Genomic DNA, 22,440 nt, shown 5'->3' with positions numbered 1-22,440 from the left:
TTTATTGAATGTATTATTTTACATTTAGCTAACGATTGGGTATTAAATAAAGCTTATACTGCATTACATTGCGTCCGTAAATTTTGTATTGCAAATTTTTCCACTTAAAATACTATGCGTTTACATAAATTGTAGTTATGTAATTCATTATTTGCTGCTACATGGACCGAAAGCGTATGATATTGACATCATTTGCCAACATTAACAACCGCGCTGTCCTGCTTTCTCCAGGATTGACAAAGAAGCGGAACGAATGTTTCTCGCGTTGAATGATGACAAGGCAAAATCCTGCCGTCACGCAAACAGTTAGCGCATACGCGTCTTGGCTTTCACGTCTCTAGGAGTCTTCGAGAGAAAACTTTTGCGGAAGATTTATGGTCCTTTGAACATTGGCAAATATGAAAAAAATACGAATATCGCAGACGATGGAACGATAAGCTGTACTAATTAAACGACATAGTTCAGCGAATAAAAAGATAGCGGCTACTCTGGCTAGATAATGTTGTCCGAAAGTCTTCGATGCAGTACGCGCCGGGGGAAGTAGCAGAAGAGGAAGGCCTCCACTCCATTGGAAAGATCAGGCGGAGAGTGACTAGGTTTCGCTTGGTAGTTCAAATTGGCGCCAAATTGCTAGAAGAAGAAATTAATGGTGCGTTAGTATAGTTTCGGCTATAATCGCGTAAGCGGGGGCTACGCTAATTACATACATACATACATAGCGTGAAAAGTGTTGGGACTAACTTTCTTCTCGACGTTCAATAAATAACGTACAGTTCTTATTTTTATTAACTATTTTATCATGCTGGAAGTAGTCGATCAACTGGATAAAACATTGTCGACCGACTGTTGTGTTTCGAGCGATTTGGACGATTTTCACCGGGCAAAAAACATTCAGCGGATTGTCGATATAGCTCAAGTGTGTGGTGATTATGCGTTCATGTTTAATCCACTGTCACTATCACATTTACAGATTATCCTTTGGGTGAGTTTCTCTGTGATCAATATTCAAATAACCTATCACGAGCTAAGCTTTTTTATTTGATTCCTGAACAGGATGCGTTGCGTGAGTACGGTTACGACCAAATTCAGCAAACCAGAACTTGACCGATTAATATGTTGGTACCGATTTGCCATAACACTTATCAAGTCATAAGGAACTTAACTAAAGGTGATATTTCATAAAACTTTAACAGTATTTTATTTAAGGTTAGTACTCAATGTTAACAAAGATTTTGTATTTGATTACAGCCATTAACATTGAATCGTAGATTAGATTTACAAATAATTCATATAACCACGATAGTCCATACCCCGAGAGGACCTGTAAATTCTACAGCATTCGTCAGAGTTATTTGAAATATTTGGAAAGAAAGGAAATATTAATTATTGAAATTTGCCTTTTTTAGTGTCTGAAGCTGATACGCGATAACATTGTTTTCAATTGCTAAAATTGCTTAAGTAAAAAAAAAAACAATACAATTTAAAGAACCACATATTTTAAAATCATGAAATTCTTCTTCAAACCAGGAAGACATTTTTACCAACTGGATAATAGAGTTCAGAGTTGATTTGTTTATTAGAGTCGAAGACGCCGAAATAATGGGTTTCCTGGGTCTATTAGATTTCAACAACTATGTTCTCAGTAAACAGGGTTGGAATTATCAAAATCGAGATGGAACATGATATAAGCGTTCCTCAAAATTAAAAAAAAAAAACAATTGTCACACCCCCAGAATTGTGTTATTCGGATATACTCGTATAAAGACGATGCAGTCTGACTATAGCGCAAATAATGGTTCTGATTTGTAAAAAATTATGAGTAAATTAAGAGAATTTGACCACATCGTGGTTTGATGTCCATACTAGACTGCATCGCCTTGCATGTTTGCCTAATCTACACAATCTAATGTTTTTCGTCCTTCCCTTTATTTCGGATAGCTTTAGGAAATAATGTAATTCATGTTTTTTGAATAAAAATTTATTTATGACAAAAAGTGAAGAAATTAGCCACTAACCACAATAAGTAAATTCCACGTTATGTTTGATTTTATAACGCTTGCATGGGACAGATAAAATTAAGAAATATGAGAGATAGTTAATATTTATGGTATTTACAAATTTAGTGATAGTCTTTTCTCCAACGATATTATTTTGAATATCCTTATTCCCGAGATTCCCGTTACCGAAGTCAAAAAGATAGAGAAACATTTTATTATTCAATTTTTTCTCTGCGAAAACAAAAAAATGTTATTGTCGATAATTATAAAAAAGGGCCCTTTACCCTAAGGTAAAACATTTTCTGTTTATTATCATAAATAATTATAAATTGTGTGGTAAAAATATAGATACCAAATTATAAATTTTCATTCAGTTTGCAACAGCGATTAAGGCACAGGTGTAAAAATTTAGAATTTCTTTATGAAGACTAAAAAATCTGAAAAGTATTTCAACAATTATTTATTTACTTAGAGCCACCCCTTTGCGCTTCAGTTATTGATTGAAAAAATAAAGATATTTAAATTTTAGGCTCTTTGCGTCATGCCTTAAATGCTTCCAGCAGATACTTAATTTGTATGCTCAGCACAGTGGTATCTCATATTACTTTTAGATAAAGAAGTAATTATATAGAATATTTTGTGATTCTTACTATTAGAGATAAATATTGTGGGACGGGCCTAAAAATTTGTATGTACAGTGGAACTTCTCTAACTCGAATCACCATAAATCACAAGAAAACTCCGAGTTATAGAAATTTTCATTAAAAAATATAATTTTTTCAAAAAGCTGTAAAATTTAATTAATTAAAAAAGCTGTTATTTACTTCGCAAAAAGTATTATTTAAATACATTAAAACATGAATTCTGTAATTTGTTTGTTCCACTTTGCAATTGTTTGACTCTTGAGGTCTGTATCTCATGCCTTTGTTACACGATTTATGAAATCTATAAGTGTAATATCATATTTTTTGTTCGCCTCCATACGAGTAACTCCGTTAAAATTGTTCCTTGATAGTGAAATTTTAAATTTTGTATTATGTCCTGGTCGAAAAGTTCGAATTATGGAAGGAACTTTGTATGAAATTTGACTTCTATTGCCAATTTAAGAGTTCGAGTTATGGAGATCTTCGAATTATAGAAGTTCGTGTTATGGAAGTTCCAATGTATATGTATGTATGATCATATGATATCAAAATACGTGATATTACCAGCGAGAGGATAAACTTGGAATCAATCGATCAAGTATAATGTTTATAAAATATCAATGGCAATGAAGATTTCAAGTTTACGGTCAATGCCAGCTGTTAACAGATATACAATTTTTAAATACTTTTAATACTATTATTTATTAATTTATTATTTTTATTTATTTATTATTAATATTATTACTTCTACTTTTGGTTTATATTTAATCTGTTAAAATATATGTATATTGAATTTGAAATAACATATTAAATACGATCATATTTGAAATTCGTAATATTTGTTCACCGTACTGTAGAAAACTATTTACATATTTATTTAGTACATAAAAACGATTAAACGCTCTCTCGAGAGCTCCAAATGTGGAGCAACAAATTCCGGTTGGTTGCTTGCGATCGGCATTCGTAATATAATGTGATCAGTGCTTGCTCACATCTGCGGCCGGTAACAACTTGTTGGGCAAACGCGCATATTTAGCTTTGTGACTGCGCGTAAAGTGGCGTATACGAAATTGTTTTGGCGTATTTTCAAAGTGAGCAGTGCCTTAACATTACTTAAGAAATCTCAGAAAATATATTGAGCAATTAACAGGTACATATACATACATGTGTACTCAAGTGACTGCTTGTCGCGTGCATTTAAAAGTTTATTTGTGGAAATAACACACTCGTTTATGAGAGCGTGCAAGCTATTATATACATACGTACATATGTGCATACGTAATAATAATTAATGTGTACAATTACTTTAATATTTTTAAATAATTTTTTTTTATAGTTTTAACAAACTGAAAGTTACAATAAGCTAATATCAAGTTGGCAAACTGTAAACTGATTAGTTTACAACGGAAGACTGCTACTTCCACTTGGCCTACGTATAAACAACCAACTTATTATTCAAGCGGGTAAAGAACTGAATTGAATCGTAACCCGACTACTGTGTTGTTGTAAGATTGGCAAAAATTTCAGTTTTGCAAGAACTCAAACAAAAGGACACTTGTAAGTTGGTTGGAGACAGTTGAAGCAGGATTAAGTATTTAAATACGTCAGCAATCCGGCACATTACTTTAGCAATGTTTAGCATAGTTTTTAAAGCATATGCTAATATAATAGATTTTTTGTTTATTTTTAAAGTAATTAAAATTGTACAAAGTTCAATGTTTTATGCGATTTATTTGCAAAAAGTTTTATATAACTAAATTCGGAGTTCGAAAATCTGCAAATCATGAATTTTTATTATTTATGTATATATATAAATATATATGCATGTATGTACATATGTATATATAGATATATGTACATATATATATCTGTTCGTAGATATGAATATACATACATACAGATATACATATATGCATATTAATTTTCATTATCATCTTATACCATATTTATATTTATATGTTTGTATTGTATATTCACGCGTACAAATAGAAATGCGAGTGGTTGCGTATGTATTATTATACATTAATGTGCTCCTTCCAAGCTTTATTTTTTGGCAAATAGAGACATATTCCACTCATATCTTATAAATCTAATAACAATGGAAAAACTAAATTCGGTCATTGCCCTATGATTGAAACAGGTGGCGAAAGAATCACAAGTTCAAGGACTGGGAAGTGATAAAAATATGTGAAGTAAAATAGATTAAGCAGAAAAGTTGGAGTTAGTTTATTTTAAGTTAAGTGAAAAATATGTAGACATATCTTTAACGCCACACAACATTATTTTTTAGCTATTAATCAAACATGAATTTCCAATGAAAACCCAACAACGTTATCGGGGGCCCCTATGTATAGCGCACCTACCTTATTTTTCTTAGAACTTCCAAAAAAGCTTGATTATTTCTCATATACAGTGGTACCTCGACATAAGAGTTTAATTCGTCCCGCAACCTTGCTCGTATCTTGAATTACTCGTACCTCGAAGCAAATTTCCCCACAATTACAAAACAAATGATTTAGGCAAGTGTCATTAAAAAGGTTACATGCACGACCTGTTGCAACTTTTTCTGGGTGTTTTTTTTCCACGTTTTCTACCGAACCGATCCGAACCGGACTCGTATCTTGAATTTCGCTCATAACTAAAAGCAAACAAGTAAGGAAGGGCTAAGTTCGGGTGTAACCGAACATTTTATACTCTCGCAATTTATTTATTTAACTTTATTTATATTATATAATACACAATTTGACCCACATATTCGTCATATATATTGTATAGAGTCCATTGAAAGTTGGAAACCATAATATTAGGTTAGAAGCACCGAGGTCCTCGTTCTCGATATATGGGGCCTTAAAAACCTATGGTCCGATTTTTAGAATGGGGCTGCCACACTATTAACATAGTATTTGTACAAAGTTCTGCACCGATATCTTCACTGGTACTTACTTTATATATTGTAAAGTAAACGATTCAGATTGTCTTCAAAGTTCTGGTATATAGAAAGTAGGCGTGGTTGGGAAGCGATTTGGCCTATTTTCACAACATATTATTGGGATGTAAGGAAACTATTACAAACCAAGTTTCATTAAAATCGGTCGAGTAGTTCCTGAGATATGGATTTTGACCCATAAGTGGGCGACGCCACGCCCCTTTTCCATTTTGTAAAAAAATCTGAGTGCAGCTTTGATCTGCCATTTCTTATGTGAAATTTAGTGTTCCTGACGTTTTTCGTTAATGAGTTAACGCACTTTTAGTAACCACTTTCAACCTAACTTTTGTATGGGAGGTGGGCGTGGTTATGATCCGATTTCTTTCATTTTTGAACTGTATTAGGAAGTAGCTAAAAAAACGACTGCAGAAAGTTTGGTTTATATAGCTCTATTGGTTTGCGAGATATGTACAAAAGACTTAGTAGGGGGCGGGGCCACGCCCACTTCCCCAAAAAATTTACATCCAAATATGCCCCTTCATAGTACGATTCTTCATACCAAATTTTATTTCCATAGCTTTATTTATGGCTTAGTTATGGCACTTTATGTGTTTTCGGTTTTCGCCATTTTGTGGGCGTGGCAGTGGTCCGACCTTCCTATGGTGCCAAGAAATAAGTGTGCCAAGTTTCATCAAGATATCTTAATTATTACTCAAGTTACAGCTTGCACAGACGGACGGACAGACAGACATTCGGATTTGAACTCCACTCTTCACCCTGATCAATTTGGTATATATAACCCTATATCTAACTCGTTTAGTTTTGGGTGTTACAAACAACCGTTATGTGAACAAAACTATAATACTCTCTTTAGCAACATTTGTTGCGAGATATCAAACATGAAGAACTCAGTGCCTAAGGGTAATTTTTCACCGAAAATATAGGTAGATCTCTAAATAAATTGCGAGAGTATAAAATGTTCGGTTGCACCCGAACTTAGCCTTTCCTTACTTGTTGATTTTAACAAAATGGTCTTAAAAAATCGAAATTAAAAAAAAAAAAACAGAAAAGCTTCGATCAGGCCCAGGATTGCTATGTATTCTAAAAGCTGTATAAATTTCATTAAAATCTACAGAGCGGTTTTCGAGTTACAGTTTTCACCAGTTCAAAAAACATAGTTTTGAGAAAAACACATTTAAAGTTGCTTGGAGCTGCCGCTAGCTACATGCTTCGGAGCGTTTTGGATTGCCCGGGCGCTCATTGTTATTTGTCGAATAACTCAAAAAGTAATCAAATTTTCAGAGAATACGTTTAAGATATTACACTTAACGGTAATGCAAAAAAAAATATGATTTTTTGAAAATCCTGACTACTCCTAACCCCTCAATATAAACTATAGCAGACTAACTCGAAGTTTTTTGTGGATTATGCTGATTAGAGTTTGGGAAGTTCAACTGTCTATCGTTTAATATATGAGATATGTTAGCAAAATTAAGTTAACGTATAATATTGGATATAATGTACCTTTGAGGTGAAAATGTGTGAAATCGGTCCAGAAATTACACAAGCTCCCATATATCTATTATAAATAATGATTTTCGTTTTTCTAGTAGACTTTGATAGCAATCTCTATCGGTTTTATATAATACAAATAAACAAACTATTGCTTTCTCTGCAACAGATTGTTAGTATATAAATAAAATTCAAAAAATAAGGTTTGCCTTAATATACATATGTATGTATTTTATTATATAGTATATTTTATTATATAATATAATAAATATATAGTATTTTATTATAAGTATATAAGTATGTATGTACATACATGTGAGCAAATTTTCATACTGCCATTTATTTACCCCATGGAATTTAATCTTAGGTTTATAATTGTCATATCATTTATAGCTTACTCTTTTTTCGTACAATTATTACTCAATGCTATCTAAGGTAGTTAAAAACTTTGAAATGTCATGCTGGTTTTGGTATATATGTAGCGCAAGGCGGCATGTAAGTAAGATTTTAATATTGGCCGAGACATATATGAGCGTTCTTTTTTTTTACTTTTCATTTAGTTGCTTTGTCACGCTCGAACAATTGATGTTGTTCGACATGAATAGTACGTTATGGACTCATAAGATATGTGGTCTGTCAATTAAAGATGCCAATGAACTGTTTTTTACCACTTTAATATTTAAAATAACCCAGACGATCGTTCAGATTCAGAAAAACTAGTGCAAAGCATTATTGCTGTTGTAGTTCTGGTCCTTATAGCTGTTGAGAATGATGATCTGAAACGGTGTTATCGTTCCTTTGAGAAGAGGGCCTTGTTTGCGAATCGTGACTTGATGCGAAAGAACGTAGTCGTTTTGAGTAGTTTCATAGGAGATGTCGGTGAGATAAAATTGTTCTTTTCAAGGTCGTTAGAAATTGAGGAGTGGACACCGTATTAAAACTCATTGGAGCATGCTTGTAATCTGCGGCATAGCCAATTGACGAAGTCGAATGGCAATTTTAAGCCCGTGGTTATGCATATAAATCTCTTCACAAAGTGCTCTATTAAAAGCACTATAGTCGTAATTTTGCGAAATCGTTAGCGAAATCGAAATTATAACACTTAAAGATGCGGAAAACCTATTGATCACGTCCGGATGATTAAAAATGCGCGAATAATCGGTTGTAGGGAGAGCGATCACGAAAATCAGCACAGTCTATATTTTTTGTAAAACAAATGCCTTTTAAATGCCCCGATATTAAAAAGGGGATTTCCATTTCTGACAAATTCGGAATTCTGTTAGACTTAAATTATTGCTGTAATCATGATTTTGTTTATGATCTCTAACATTATTTTTTTATTTCTCCCATATTCCTACTGGAGAATAGGAATTCGTCTAATATTAGACTATTAGTGCTTCTTATCTGTATTAGGTAAATCCTAACTGATAACCTAAGGTGATGTGTAGATTTGTTTATTATTTATAAACATACTGGCATATTTTCTATATATACATACATATATATTTATGGCTACATGAATAATCAAAAAATTAATGATTGATCGTATATTGCACTCCTGAAAGAATACCGAATATATACAGTTGAACTACCCTAACTTGAATCATCCACACAAAAAATTCGAGAGACCTCCGAGTTACGGAAGGTAATTTTTATGAAATTTGCCAAATCAAGAGTTAGAGTTATTAAGAACTTCGAGTTATATGTAGACGTTCGAGTTATGGTAGTTCATCTGTACATATAAGTACTTTTACAAACAAGGGTTAGTAATCAAATATTTTTAATAAATTTTTTGGTTTCAAATTTGTTACAAATTACGTCCGCGGACAGCATAAAGTTATAATAATTCTCATATATCTGATAATAATGATTACTTATTTCGTATTATTCGAGAGCATAAAATGAGATTTTCGATTGAAACCACTACTGAGTACCTCAATCAATTAAATTTTTATCTATATTTCGCTATCTAATTTATCTATTATGTATAAACATAATTTTATTATTAATGCAACAATTTCTTTTATCAATTTTAGCAACTATGTTTACACCAGTGAAAATTAAGTCAAGTAAGTACAAGAAAAAATATATATGTATTAAAAATGTTAACCATTTATTCGATTCAATATCGTGTTATATAGATTAATATATAAATACAAAGAATACATGGAACACGTTTTGAAGAACCTTTAATATCGTCACCAAAAAAAGTACCTAATTATGATCGGACTCCCGTACTTTGCAATTTAAAAAAATATTGTGTTTGTGATATAAAATATCCGTTCAACAGTTTCAGTGTCTATTGTTATTACGCCTGTAATTGTCAATTGATAATCCTCGACTTCACATAATATACGGATACGTTCGCTTTATCAACCTTACTATCATCCAATTTTTTTATATTGGTCGATCGAGTCTACTGACTTTTAGTAGTCAAAGTTTGCACTACGGTTGTTTATATGTAAAAAGCTATTCATTAAAATCGTAATGAAATAAGCTTACACTATAGTCAGAACTACAATTAATAGTAATAACAAGTTGTTCCATTAAATATACATATACATTCGTATATAAAGGGGTTTTCAATAGGGATGCTACAAAAGTAGACCGATAGAGACAGCAAACGACGCCAATTTTTTCCATTTCATCATGAATATAGTTTATGGTCGTCATAATCGTCCTGTCAGATCATCAATTGAGAGTCTAGTAGAAAAGTTTGAATTCACAGGCACAGTACAAAATGTTCCCATGCCAGTAAACCGTAGTGTAGATAATATTTCTGTCGCTAGCGCATCAATTGAGGAACATGCAAATCAGTCTCTCACACGTCGTTCTCAAGAGTTGTGCATCTCTGGGACGTCGTTGTGGCGAATTTTGCGAAAAGATCTGGGCCTACATCTTTACAAGATCAAATTGAACTTAAGCCGCTTGACCACCAGACCGTGAATTGGGCTGAGCAACAACTTAAAAATTATCCGGATTTTCATCGAAAAATCATCTTCAGCGATGAGGCTCATTTCTGGCTGAATGTCTTCGTCAATAGGCAAAATATGCGTTATTGGTCCACACGTACTCCACAAGTCACCATTGCATCTCGTAAAAATTACAGTTTGGTGCGGTTTATGGGCCAGCGGCGTCATTGGCCGGTCGTCTTCCGTGATGATCAAGACCGGCACATGAATGGTAATCGCTACCGCTCAATGATAACCGAATTTGTGGCCCGAATTGGATGATATGGACTTGGACAATATGTGGTGGACATGCAAAAGGAATAAAGAATTTCATTGAGATCCCCAACCGTTTTTTGTTTTATTAAAAAAAAGACTTTTGAAGCGCTCTTATTGGAAACCCCTTTATGTATAGTATTCGTCACAAGTGTAAATATTTTAGATTTCTTTTTTATTTTCATATAAACTTCTTCACTTTACTTTCTTTAGAAACAAAAATTACAAATAATTAAATTAAATAATTTTAAAATTCATATAAATTCTTACAGGATTATTAATGGGCTTGAAAACTGCCCATGCAGATCTAACAATTGCGAAGTTCATACTCTTTTATGGGTAAGTGTTTTGCTTATATAAATTAAAGTAAAATATATATGTACATATCGCTCATTTACTTGAATAGTGTCACAACTCAAAAAAGTCGATTTTTTAGGAGAGCGATTTAAAGATTTCAATTGTCTCTTATTTATCAAACATAGAAAAATTCCATAAGTTTATTAACAAATCTAGTATCGTGTAATATATTAAATACAATGTTGAGAATAAATGGACCAAATAGAGTGTACTAATGCTTTTTCTTGGGCATAAACGTGACTCATTTTGAAATGTGTCGTTATTTGTAAAAAAAAATTAAATTTAGCCGTAATAAGTCAAATGTGTCGTTTTTGTTGAAAAAAATCAATACGAAAAATTTAATTACTTTTCACCAATACAAAATATGTCGCTGGACGCTGAAATTGCGCACCTTTCTGCATACTCAACTCAAAAATCGTGTTTTTTGAGTTGTGACACTATTCAAGTAAATGAGCGATATATAAAAAATATTTTGCTTGTTAACTTTGTTTTCTAGTTTTTATTTTTAACCTTGGACTTTAAAGTATTTTTATAAAAAGTCTGCCTTGTAACAAATATCACAATAGTTAATATTAAAAAAGACTTAATAATTAAAAACACATGCTACTACACTCTCTGTTGCAGTCCAACCTTTGCCGACAGCAATATTTTTAATCTAGATGACTACAAATCGCTGCTGGAGGATTCAAATTTCTGTAAAACAAAGAAAACCGTGCTGTATATACATGGTTATCTGGAGGATGCGGACATTGAGAGTGTACATGTAATTGTGGATGCATATCTGCAGCGGGATGATGTCAATCTCATTGTATTGGATTGGGGTGAATTGGCTAATGGCAATTATATGTTTGACGCCGTGGTCAATTGTAAGCAGGTAATGTAAAGTATTCTCTTTAAAAAAAAATACAAACATCATATTAAGAAATCTAAATCAATTTAAAGCTTGGGTCTGTTGTGGCTCGGCATTTGATTGGCATGTTTGAGATGGGCTTGGATATAGACAAATTCCACATAGTTGGACATTCACTTGGCGGACAAATGTCCGGCATAATAGGACGAGAAGTGTACAGGCGTAATGGCAAAACGAAAAAACTACCCAGGTATTGCATAAAGTATTTATAATCATACTTAACAACTTGCTTTTGGATATTTTTTAACAGAAACTAATTTCTAAAATTACAAATTTGACAAAATTTTAGTAAGTTTTTTCGATCTTTAATATTTTTATTAAAACCTCTTCCTTTATATTTTCAAGACTCTCCGCATTAGATCCTGCATTTCCTTTATTTTATGGTACGTTTTCGAATCATTTGAGTAAACACGATGCAGAATTCGTTGACGTAATGCACACTGATGCGTGGATATACGGCGCTCCAGTGAGTACTGGCACTGCAGATTTTTGGCCAAATGGTGGTACCACATTACAGCCTGGCTGCCCAAAAAGAAATTATAAACCGCTTTCTGATAACGGTGGGTTATTTTAGGTTGCATTATTTTACAATTATGTATCTGGGATTGAAGTTGTTGTTGATATATCCAATATCATTTTTTAATAAAACTATTATTTTTTTCCAGATTTATCCAGTCATCGCCGATCTTGGTGGTTTTGGGCCGAAAGCGTCAAGAAAGAATTTCCTAATAATTTCTATGCAGTTAAGGCGAAGAACTGGTCGGATTTTAAAAATGGCAAATATGAAGATAATGCAGAGCAGCGTGCTGTGATGGGTCATGACTGTCCTACAAAGTAAAAATTATCACTTGACATTGTATAGTGCTTTTTTATTTAACACACATCTCATTTATATTTTTAAGCATAACTGGAGACTACTATTTACAAACTAATGGCATACCACCTTATGCAAGAGATATCGCTGGCATAACTTATGTCCATCCCACAAAACTGGTTGGAAACAGTAACGCCGAAGACGTTGAGCCGTCGAAAACATAATGCATAGATCTCTTGATAGAATTTTTTAGATGTTAAAAATTTCTCATTTTATATAAAATCTTGTAAATATTTTAATATGTATATTATTTATTAACATATGTATATGTATGTACATATATAGATGCATTTGTAAGCAATTTTTTTGTATAATTTTTTATATACATACATATGTAAATAAAAACTTTGTGAGATTTCAAAAGGTCTGGAAACTTAAAATATAACATACTTTTAATGCTTTGCCTATTTTATTTTGTATATGACGTTCAATGCAAATTCAATCTGTTTGTCTGTTGACAATCTACTACTAACTAAATTCTTTAAAATGTCACTGTTTTGGCTAAAAGTTTTGAAAATCTACCGACCTTTTCCAACGGAATAGATCGGAACGGACCCGGATTTTACTCATGTAAGGACTATCAACAGCTAACATTCAAATTCTTGATCACAGATAAAACAGAATAATTTGGTTGTTTTTTAATGGTTTAATTTAATTTTAAGTTTAATTTTATTTAATTTACATTAACATAAGAAATATATTTCCCTTTAAATATGTTAATAAATTTTGTAACAAATCAACGATTTCGATTACAGCCGGCACTGAAGGTATATCAAATTAACTGTAGTAATAGATTTTTCGTGTGAATAATCGAATGAGTATCTTACAATTCTATCGCAGCAAACGTACAGAAATAATTTTTGTAATTAAATATTTAATTTTTAGTCAATTTCAATTGCAATTTAATGAAACTAATGTTTTTTCATCTGCAAATGCATGTGTTATGAATAGTTTTAGTTGTAATACTACAAGAAATGAAAGAAATCGATTGTCAGATAAAATAAAACAAAAACATGACATCTCTATAACTATCGATACTTTTTAGGTTAATGGCGAAATTAGTTTTATTTGGCATTTCACGATTTGCTATTAATTGTTTACGTTTTAAAATATTATAATACGACGCCAAAATGAAGATTAAACTTGTTGATTCTGTTGTAAAAAGTTTTAAAGTAGCTAAAGTTTTCCGTGAAAATACTGACAAAATCAATGCAATAGATTTTTCGCCAAATGGAGAGCATTTGATTTCATGCAGCGAGGATGACCAAATAGTTATATACGACTGCGAGAAAGGAATACAATCTCGAACAGTTAACTCAAAGAAGTATGGCGTGGATCTTATACGATTTACGCACGCCAACAATACTGCAATTCATAGTTCAACGAAGGTAGACGACAACATACGTTATCTCAGCCTCCATGATAATAAGTATTTGCGTTACTTTCCTGGACATACCAAAAAAGTTATTTCACTATGTATTTCGCCGGTTGAAGACACTTTTCTCTCCGGTTCATTGGATAAGACATTGCGTTTGTGGGATTTGCGCTCCCCTAACTGTCAAGGGTTGATGAATTTGCCTGGTCGCCCCGTTGCAGCATACGATCCAGAGGGATTAATATTTGCAGCTGGTGTCAATTCTGAAAGCATCAAATTATATGACTTGCGCTCATTCGATAAAGGTCCATTCGTAACATTTAAGTTATATCAAGAGAAAGAATGTGACTGGACTGGTTTGAAATTTTCAAGGGATGGCAAGATAATACTTATCAGCACAAATGGATCCATTATACGCTTAGTAGATGCTTTTCATGGAACGCCGTTGCAAACTTTTACTGGTTACCCCAACGATAAGCGTATACCCATCGAAGCTAGTTTCAGTCCGGATTCTCAGTTTATTTTCTCTGGAAGCACAGATGGGCGTGTACATATATGGAATGCGGATACGGGTTGTAAAGTGTGCGTTTTAAATGGAGATCACCCTGGACCAGTACAGTGTGTACAATTCAATCCCAAATACATGATGCTTGCATCAGCGTGTACAAATATGGCCTTTTGGTTACCCACCTCCGAAGATGACCAATAAAATATAGCCCAAGCAAATAAATTCAATTATATACTACTACTTAACTTTGAACTTAAGCTCTTAGTTTTATTTACAAATGACTGAATGAATGAATAACAATAAACATTGATTTATAACAAGTAATTTTCTTATTTATACAACTCATAATACTCGCGCATAACTGTTAACAATTCAGCAAGATTTGTACCAGTTTTCGCACTAATAGGTATTACTTTTTCTTTAAGTTCATTTTGAAGTGCTTGCAAATTATTTTTAGCATCGGGAAGATCAATTTTATTTGCCACGATTATTTTTGGACGTTCTGCTAAGTTTTTGCTGAATTTTGTTAATTCGTACATAAGTTGCTCGTACTGCAGGAAAGGATTATCCAAACTTGCATCCAGCACAATAAGTAACACTTTGCATCGCTCTGCATGCTTAAGGAACTGTATTCCGAGTCCTTTATTCAGATGTGCACCTGGTATTAAACCAGGTAAGTCCGCAATTGCCAATTGAGTAAAGTCATCGTATTGCACCATACCAACGTAGGGACGAAGTGTTGTAAATGCGTATGGAGCCACTTTCGGCTTGGCACGAGTTATTGCATTCAGCAAAGTACTCTTACCTGCGTTTGGATGCCCAATGAAACCTACGTCAGCCATAGTACGCAATTCTAGAATGTATGTAAATTCTTCGCCCTCAGGACCATATTCAGAAATTTTTGGACTTTTTTGTATTGAAGTCGCAAAGAATTTGTTTCCCTTGCCACCAACGCCACCGCGAGCAGCTACAAACATAATATTTACTTCACTTAAATCGCCCACAATTTGGCCCACTTTATTTCGTACCACTGTCCCCACTGGAACTTTTACAATTGTGTGTTGCGCATTCTTGCCATGACAATGCTCACTTCGACCATTTTCTCCGGCCACACCTCGTATTTTACTTAGTATGTGATTGAAGTTACGTACATCAGTAAAGGTTTGAAAAATTACATGACCACCATTACCGCCATCACCACCATCAGGGCCGGCTCTTTCATTGCACCAAAGTTGTAAAAATGAGATGCAGCCATCGCCTCCCTTTCCACCGGTAACATGTACTTGTTTTGAATCCACAAAATAAATCGGCTATATTGCAATTATATATGTGAATACAAATTTTATTTTAGTTTATTTATTTAAAGCCAACCTCCTTTCTGTTAGATTTTGGTTTCGTCGCACGCAAAGCTTTTGGTACAGAATGTGTCTCTCTTCGCAATAAAAGTCTTTTACAATTCTCAACAGGTAAAATTAAAGATATTTTTTTTAAAGACAGCAAATACCGGCTCGCAAACATTTTTGTTTTTATGTAAATAACAATAATTGGAATATTTGAAACACACATGTGCTGCTCTCTATAAATTGACAACTTTATCATAATCGAAATTTTGTTATCGGCTATTATGAGTGTGGGATTTGTGGGTGGAAACATTTGTAAACAATTGTTTTCGCAAAAAAGTTTAAACATGGTTATAAAAGCCGCTCTTATTGATTTAAGTGGAACTTTGCATATAGATGATGAACCGACTCCAGACGCTGTAAGCGCTCTAAAAAGGTTTTTACATAATACGTAATCATGTAACGACGGCAACTGTAATAACATATTTGATACAAATAGGTTGCGCGATACAAATATTCACATAAAATTTGTAACTAATACTACAAAGGAGTCGCGTAAAACTCTACATGAGCGTTTACGAAAAATTGGTTTTGAATTGGAAGCGCATGAAATTTTTAGTTCATTAAGTGCAGCCGCGAATTATGTTGAGAAGGAGAAACTAAACCCCATGTACTTGTTAAGTGAAGATGCAAGGTCGGATTTTGGTGCCACGGATCCACAACGCGAACTGGATGCGGTGGTAGTTGGCTTAGCACCGAGCGAATTCTACTATGAAAATTTGAATAAAGCTTTCAAGTAAATAAGTTTAAATTACTATGCTATTTAGTAATAAGAAGAATGTAATCACATTTATTCACAGTTTACTTATTGCGAACAAGAATAACCGACTTGTAGCCATACACCAAGGAAAATACTACAAACGAAAAGATGGTCTAGCTTTAGGGCCAGGCGCTTTTATTAAGGGGCTGGAATATGCAGCTTCAGTAAACTCTGTGTTGATAGGAAAACCCAATGAATATTTTTTTAAAAGAGCCATTCCCGAAGGCATATGCCCTGAAGAATGTGTTATGATAGGAGACGTAAGTAACATACATATTCACACCAAATATAATATTACAGTTTATCGCTTTATTTACAGGATCCAAATGACGATGTTGCTGGCGCAATGAAGTTAGGGCTCAAAGGAATTCAAGTAAAGACCGGAAAATATTTACCAAACATAGCAGTTACGGAGCAGCCAACGGTAATTGTGGAAAACTTTTCAGAGGCAGTCGACTGGATAATAAAGTCTAATTTAAATTGAATTAAAAATTCAATAAAAATTTGAATTTCACAGATTTTTGAAAAAAAAAAACCTGAAAGTAAATAAACCTCATACTTAAAATACCGCAAAAAACAATAATTTTCTTGGAATAAGCACTCTCAGAGGTATATAGCATCAAAAAATCAATCACTATTTAAAATCAATATTAATAATGGTTCGTTGTTTTTGTGAAATACTTAATTCATCTATTTTTTTATAATTCATAGTGTAAAACAGTATAAATAGAAAAACATTAATTTTTTATATTTGTAATATAGAAAAGGCATATTTTTATTAAATGCAAAAGAGGCCAAAAATTAAAATTTTCAATAAATTAGTTGAGACATTTTTAATGTAGCAAATTTTAAATATGAATTGCTTTTAGCTTTTTAATGTTATTAAGCACCAACTTTGATTTTTGCGAATTCTGTAGCTAGACGAATGACTTCATCCACATTTTCGTAATTCGTGCCAGAAGCTTGAGCAGATTCGGGCTTACCGCCACCTTTGCCACCAATAACCTCACACAGCTGTTGTACCCACTCATTGGCCTTAAGTCCCTTTTCCACAGCGCTCTTTGGCACAGAGGCCAAACAAAAGATTTTCTTTGAATCAACGTCAACTGATAAAAATAATGCAGCGGCATCAGGGCATAAAGCACGCACCTGTTTCAAGGCACCATCGAGTGCTTTAGTATTGTTATAAGCTTCGAATTGCTTTACTAATAATGTGGCATTTGGGTTTTCTTGACAAATCTCCTTTGTCTTCTCGATTATGGTTACAGCAACAGCTGCCTTCAATGTTCGCTCTTTATCATCGAGTTCCTTTTTCAATTGCTTCAGCAGATTGCGCATTTCATCTTTCTTCACATATGGTATAATGGCTTGTGACACCTCCTCGGTCAATTCGACAATTTGTTTCACATAATTCTTTGAATTCTTGCCATCTTTATCAACTTCAATTGTGGTCTTTAATGTTTGTATTTGCTTGTGAAGTTGATTATATTTCTCTAAAGCTTTAACGGCTTCGGGACCCGTTAGAGCTACGATACGTCGAATACCCTTAGCGATAGCTTCTTCGCTGGTAATTACGAATTCCATCATATGGCCGGAACGTTGTAAATGAGTACCGCCGCAAAATTCGACTGATGTCTTCTCGCCGGCATCACTATCCAAATTGCTTTCAAGTTCTTCAACTGGCACGCCAAACGATATAACGCGCACTGGGTCTGGATAGACTTCATCGAAAACAGAGCGAAGTCCACGAATTTTCTTTGCATTAGCCAACTTTGTTTCCTTTGCGTATATAGGCACATTTTTATAGACAATATCTCGTGTAAATTGTTCAGCCTTTGCTACCTGTTCGATGGTCATAGCAGATTTGCTACTGAAATCAAAACGCAATTTATCTGGCACAACCAAAGATCCTTTCTGATCAGTCTCTTTACCCAGAACTTGAAGCAAGCTATGATTCAGAGCATGTGTGGCGGAATGGTTCTTCATGGTTAGCCAACGGCGCTCAATATCAATGTTTAGATCGATTTCGTCACCTACGGTGAATTCTCCATCTGAAACGCCAATATGTAAGATGTAACCGCCACGATTATAAACAGCTTCAACAATGAATTTATCGTCGACATTGTTAGGTTTATTAAATAATCCTTTGTCAAAAATCTGGCCACCGCTTTCAGCATAAAAATTAGTTTGGTCTAAAATTATGCCTGCTTTACTGCCAGCTTCAATCTTATTTACAAACTGGTTCTCGAAACGTAATGCAAGTATTTTAGCAGAGCAGGGAGTAAATTTGTAGGGTGAATCCAAATTTTCGGATTCAGCTTGATATTTGTATTTAAACGAATCATTCGTGATTGGTGTGGATTTAGATTGTAATTCGGAAATGGCATGTACATCCAGATCGATTTCATCAGCCTTGGTAGTGCTCTTTCCCTGTGACATAATGTATGCGGCTTGTTTTGCTTGTTCATACTCTTCCATATTGATTTGTAGATTTTTTTCTTCAGCCATGAGCTGAGTCAAATCAACCGGAAATCCATATGTGTCATATAACTTCCAAGCCAAATCACCAGGAATGACATTTTGGTTGCCCAATTTAGCAACCGTACGATTGAAAAGATCACGACCGCGTGAAAGAGTTTTCAAAAACTGCGCTTCCTCCTCGTTAATAATATCAATTATCTGCTGAGGATTTTTTCGCACCTCCGGGAATGCATCACCCAGTAAATCCACCACGGTGTGAACTAGTGATGCGAAGAAGCCGGGCTTGGCATTTAGTTTCTCAGTGGCATACCTAAAATATGGAAAATAATAAATTTCCCGATAGTCAAAAATTAAAGACTAGATGCGAAAACGAATTAAAACTTACATAAAACATGCATGTATGAAAAACTTCAATTTTTCGCTACATACTCACCTTACAGCACGTCGAAGTATGCGTCTAAGCACGTATCCCCTGCCAGTATTATCTGGGGTGCCACCATCAGCGAGTGCAATCGTTATAGTTCTGGCGTGATCTGCCAATACACGGTATGCCATGTCTGTACCATCAACATCTTCAGCGCCTACACGCCCTGCATATTCCGGTGCACCTGTACCCTCTTGTATGGCTTTAAAAAGTGGAATGAATAAATCAGTATCGTAGTTGGAACGCTTATTTTGTATCACCGACACCAGTCTTTCAAAACCCATGCCACAATCGATATGCTTCTTAGGTAACGGCTTGAGACTACCATCAGACTCTCGATTATACTGTATAAACACCAAATTCCAGATTTCTAAAACATCTGGGTCATCGACATTTACGAGTTCCGGTACACTACGTCCACCAATTCTATCAAAATGCAATTCGGAGCAAGGTCCACAAGGTCCAGTTTCTCCCATTTCCCAAAAGTTGTCTTTCATACTGCCTGGTAAAATATGCTCAGGGCGAAGTCCAAGATCTAACCAAATTTGTTTGCATTCAAGATCCGGTTCAAGACCAGCAGCCTTATCACCACCAAAATATGTGACATACAAACGATCTTTCGGCAGTTTCATGCGTTCCGTTAAGAATTCCCATGCCCATGTGCAGATTTCTTTTTTAAAATAGTCACCAAATGACCAATTTCCAAGCATTTCAAAAAATGTATGATGGTAAACGTCTTTGCCCACATCATCCAAGTCGTTGTGTTTACCACCGGCACGTATACACTTCTGAGTATTTGTGGTACGTATCCATTTTGCCATTTCACTATTAGGATCTGCTGTTCCCAAAAATATTGGTTTGAACTGATTCATACCAGCATTAGCGAAGAGTAAAGTGGGATCATCTAATGGTATTGTACTAGAAGAGTGGACGTATAGATGATTCTTTTCTTTGAAGAAGCCCAGAAAAGCATCGCGGATTTCATTTGCAGTTAAAGTTGCCATCTTTTATTCGCAAATATTATGTTCTCTAAAAACAATAACACCAAATAAAATTAGAAATTAACACTTGCGCCACGTGCTCTTTGTATTGCACTTTCATTTGTGAAAGTGCATTCGTGTCATAGCACTCATTCAAAATACTAAAGAATTGGTTTTTGTATTCTGGTACAGATTTTACTAATCTGCAACTCAATATCAATGAAAAGTATTTTGAATTATTATTTTGAAATAAATGATGTAATAATTCTTACTTTTACAAAAATCACCAGGCAGTATAAATATTTCTTTTTAATTTCAACAACCCGAAGGATGACTACTACACCACTTGGAAATAGAAACGATATTGTGTTAAATCAGCTGTAATTCCTCCGATAACATTGATTGCATACAAAAAATCGATTATAAAATAATTACAAAGAATCGGGACGGAACGGATAGAAACGATATTGTATTAAATCAGCTGTAATTCTCCGATAACAGGGACTCCACAAAAAATCAATTATAAAATAATTACAACGAATATAAAATTGATAAATTATACAAAGTTTCCTGAGTCCTGCATAATTAATTAATTTTACGATTGTTTAACAATTTCCTAAATGTTTTTTTACATCACTTTTTTTATAATCGCTCTGCTACATTTCGTTCTATCAATTGTTATTTTGAATTTGAAATGTTTAGCATACGCCTTGAACATAACCAATATTTGACATACATACACATATGATGAACGTGTATAGCTACTGTAATATTGAAATTGTAATCGATTATACTAAAAACAATATTTAAAATTGTATTTCAATATTTTTGTAATGTCTAATTATCAAAGAAAGTCTGTTAATAATGTCGGTAATAAAAAGACTATGTCTGGAAAAAATGAAACTAATTCTGTTTTGAAAGCAAAATGCATAAAAAACCGTGGAACAAACCATGGAGAGAAGCCAAATCCATCAAATCACCATGTAGCGCCAATTGAAGAAGCTGAAATTTGTCGTAATGAAAGGAAATACAAAACTCCTCAAATGAATACAATTTTGCGCGATGTAAATCAAATTGAAAATGTGCAGTCATTGCGCCCACCTGTATTAAACAAAGATATAGATTTAACACCACGATCAAAGGCGGCAATTGCACCAAAGGTAAACATTTTCATATTTTAGAATCAACCTATTAAATTTCGTACGATTTTTACAGGTTACTCAAAAGCTGAACTTTAACACAGATCAAGTAGTATTTAAAAATCTTACACCAATCAACGTTAATGACTCGATACTGATTCAGAAACAATGCAGCGCAAATCCTAACAAATACAAAAAAATTAACAAAACACCTTCACCAGATCTTTGCCACTGGCTTGATCCTCTACCGGCATTAAAACACACAATACCTGAGCCAGAAATTACCTTGGAGTTTTGTGAAATTGAAATTGATCCATTTGAATGTTATCTTCGGTTGTTAAATTGATGTTTTATTTATATTATTGCAGTAACATATCCATTACATTTTTATCCAATAAAATTCATAACTACTAAATGTAGAATAACGTGAGCAAATATAAAATCGGCAAAACCACGCTCCGGTGATATACCTGCAAATATCGCTTTATTTAGCGGATTTGCCTGAAGTCGCAAACAAACGCCCAGTACGAAGCAGCTTACAGTACTTATAAAACCGGACAGGAACGAGTTGAAGGGGAATGTACCGACTAAACAACAATAGGCGAACTGAATAACGCCGGTTAGGAGTACGTATGCCAAATATGTGTCCACCAACTTTAATTTGCGAGGAGTATTTTCGACGTAGTCATTGTAGTATTTTTCAACTATTCCTTTAATTCCAGTCATTGTGTATTTAATTTAATTTAATGATACAGATTTGTGCAGCAACAAATTTATAAGACACGTAGAATTTAGTATTTAACTAGAGATGATATTCTTCTATCGGTAATATTTTCTCCAACGACTTTAACAGGTGTCTACACTGTTGACACGACAATCATTTCTTTGTATTTTGTATTTCGGGCACGTTCTTTTATTCGGCAAAGGCT

The 22,440-nt window shown here is 33.8% G+C and overlaps 7 protein-coding genes across 10 annotated transcripts; 4 read left to right on the top strand and 3 right to left on the bottom strand.

The window, feature by feature from the left end:
• Positions 1 to 3,609: 3,609 nt before the first annotated feature.
• On the top strand, positions 3,610 to 12,846 carry LOC105216521 (lipase member H-A). 3 transcript variants are annotated; one of them, XM_011191059.3, is made up of 9 exons: positions 3,610 to 3,791; positions 3,978 to 4,198; positions 9,116 to 9,148; positions 10,576 to 10,642; positions 11,285 to 11,534; positions 11,603 to 11,760; positions 11,916 to 12,130; positions 12,236 to 12,404; positions 12,473 to 12,846. In XM_011191059.3, the coding sequence occupies exons 3-9, from the start codon at positions 9,121 to 9,123 to the stop codon at positions 12,606 to 12,608; spliced, it is 1,023 nt and encodes a 340-aa protein (XP_011189361.2). In that variant the 5' UTR covers positions 3,610 to 3,791; positions 3,978 to 4,198; positions 9,116 to 9,120; the 3' UTR covers positions 12,609 to 12,846. The 3 variants fall into 3 exon arrangements, with proteins under 3 accessions (XP_011189361.2, XP_011189360.2, XP_011189362.2); XM_011191058.3 differs by lacking the exon at positions 3,978 to 4,198; XM_011191060.3 differs by lacking the exon at positions 3,978 to 4,198 and having other exon boundaries at positions 3,611 to 3,732.
• Positions 12,847 to 13,454: 608 nt separating this feature from the next.
• LOC105216522 (WD repeat-containing protein 82) lies at positions 13,455 to 14,651 on the top strand. Its single transcript, XM_011191061.3, has one exon. The coding sequence runs from the start codon at positions 13,575 to 13,577 to the stop codon at positions 14,526 to 14,528; it is 954 nt and encodes a 317-aa protein (XP_011189363.1). The 5' UTR covers positions 13,455 to 13,574; the 3' UTR covers positions 14,529 to 14,651.
• LOC105216523 (mitochondrial ribosome-associated GTPase 2) lies at positions 14,550 to 15,893 on the bottom strand. Of its 2 annotated transcripts, none has more exons than XM_011191062.3 (2): positions 15,699 to 15,893; positions 14,550 to 15,637 (listed from the first exon to the last, which is right to left on the bottom strand). In XM_011191062.3, exons 1-2 carry the CDS (start codon positions 15,891 to 15,893, stop codon positions 14,657 to 14,659), a joined length of 1,176 nt encoding a protein of 391 aa, XP_011189364.3. In that variant the 3' UTR covers positions 14,550 to 14,656. The 2 variants fall into 2 exon arrangements, with proteins under 2 accessions (XP_011189364.3, XP_054082579.1); XM_054226604.1 differs by lacking the exon at positions 15,699 to 15,893 and having other exon boundaries at positions 14,550 to 15,294; positions 15,356 to 15,497.
• A 37-nt stretch (positions 15,894 to 15,930) lies between these two features.
• On the top strand, positions 15,931 to 21,325 carry Aats-ala_1 (haloacid dehalogenase-like hydrolase domain-containing protein 2). The gene is made up of 5 exons (XM_011191063.3): positions 15,931 to 16,103; positions 16,167 to 16,463; positions 16,528 to 16,747; positions 16,807 to 17,096; positions 20,702 to 21,325. Exons 1-4 carry the CDS (start codon positions 15,952 to 15,954, stop codon positions 16,969 to 16,971), a joined length of 834 nt encoding a protein of 277 aa, XP_011189365.2. The 5' UTR covers positions 15,931 to 15,951; the 3' UTR covers positions 16,972 to 17,096; positions 20,702 to 21,325.
• Positions 17,215 to 20,791, bottom strand: LOC105216526 (alanine--tRNA ligase, cytoplasmic). Its single transcript, XM_011191064.3, has 3 exons — positions 20,645 to 20,791; positions 19,402 to 20,421; positions 17,215 to 19,278 (listed from the first exon to the last, which is right to left on the bottom strand). Exons 2-3 carry the CDS (start codon positions 20,394 to 20,396, stop codon positions 17,370 to 17,372), a joined length of 2,904 nt encoding a protein of 967 aa, XP_011189366.2. The 5' UTR covers positions 20,397 to 20,421; positions 20,645 to 20,791; the 3' UTR covers positions 17,215 to 17,369.
• On the top strand, positions 21,206 to 22,111 carry LOC105216527 (protein PPP1R35 homolog). Its single transcript, XM_011191065.3, has 2 exons — positions 21,206 to 21,532; positions 21,588 to 22,111. The coding sequence occupies exons 1-2, from the start codon at positions 21,206 to 21,208 to the stop codon at positions 21,855 to 21,857; spliced, it is 597 nt and encodes a 198-aa protein (XP_011189367.2). The 3' UTR covers positions 21,858 to 22,111.
• On the bottom strand, positions 21,834 to 22,354 carry LOC114804477 (dolichyl-diphosphooligosaccharide--protein glycosyltransferase subunit DAD1). The gene has a single exon (XM_029043034.2). The coding sequence runs from the start codon at positions 22,235 to 22,237 to the stop codon at positions 21,899 to 21,901; it is 339 nt and encodes a 112-aa protein (XP_028898867.1). The 5' UTR covers positions 22,238 to 22,354; the 3' UTR covers positions 21,834 to 21,898.
• Between the last annotated feature and the right edge of the window lie 86 nt (positions 22,355 to 22,440).

The sequence above is a fragment of the Zeugodacus cucurbitae genome, chromosome 3 (assembly GCF_028554725.1).
Source record: "Zeugodacus cucurbitae isolate PBARC_wt_2022May chromosome 3, idZeuCucr1.2, whole genome shotgun sequence".
Taxonomy (NCBI): domain Eukaryota; kingdom Metazoa; phylum Arthropoda; class Insecta; order Diptera; family Tephritidae; genus Zeugodacus; species Zeugodacus cucurbitae.
Note: the sequence above shows the minus strand (reverse complement) of the source record. Positions and strands in the feature narration are given on the sequence as shown.

Excerpts from the sequence above, each read along its gene's own strand:
- LOC105216521 (XM_011191058.3), top strand. The coding sequence starts at position 9,121 with ATGTTTACACCAGTGAAAATTAAGTCAA. Across the intron at positions 11,535-11,602 it reads CCGTGGTCAATTGTAAGCAG|CTTGGGTCTGTTGTGGCTCG; the intron begins GTAATGTAAAGT and ends ATCAATTTAAAG. Across the intron at positions 11,761-11,915 it reads AAAACGAAAAAACTACCCAG|ACTCTCCGCATTAGATCCTG; the intron begins GTATTGCATAAA and ends TATATTTTCAAG.
- LOC105216522 (XM_011191061.3), top strand. The coding sequence starts at position 13,575 with ATGAAGATTAAACTTGTTGATTCTGTTGTAAAAAGTTTTAAAGTAGCT.
- LOC105216523 (XM_011191062.3), bottom strand. The coding sequence starts at position 15,893 with ATGTGTGTTTCAAATATTCCAATTATTGTTATTTACATAAAAACAAAA. Across the intron at positions 15,638-15,698 it reads CAAAATCTAACAGAAAGGAG|CCGATTTATTTTGTGGATTC; the intron begins GTTGGCTTTAAA and ends ATTGCAATATAG.
- Aats-ala_1 (XM_011191063.3), top strand. The coding sequence starts at position 15,952 with ATGAGTGTGGGATTTGTGGGTGGAAACATTTGTAAACAATTGTTTTCG. Across the intron at positions 16,464-16,527 it reads AATTTGAATAAAGCTTTCAA|TTTACTTATTGCGAACAAGA; the intron begins GTAAATAAGTTT and ends ATTTATTCACAG. Across the intron at positions 16,748-16,806 it reads AATGTGTTATGATAGGAGAC|GATCCAAATGACGATGTTGC; the intron begins GTAAGTAACATA and ends CTTTATTTACAG.
- LOC105216526 (XM_011191064.3), bottom strand. The coding sequence starts at position 20,396 with ATGGCAACTTTAACTGCAAATGAAATCCGCGATGCTTTTCTGGGCTTC. Across the intron at positions 19,279-19,401 it reads ATACTTCGACGTGCTGTAAG|GTATGCCACTGAGAAACTAA; the intron begins GTGAGTATGTAG and ends TCCATATTTTAG.
- LOC105216527 (XM_011191065.3), top strand. The coding sequence starts at position 21,206 with ATGTCTAATTATCAAAGAAAGTCTGTTAATAATGTCGGTAATAAAAAG. Across the intron at positions 21,533-21,587 it reads AGGCGGCAATTGCACCAAAG|GTTACTCAAAAGCTGAACTT; the intron begins GTAAACATTTTC and ends CGATTTTTACAG.
- LOC114804477 (XM_029043034.2), bottom strand. The coding sequence starts at position 22,237 with ATGACTGGAATTAAAGGAATAGTTGAAAAATACTACAATGACTACGTC.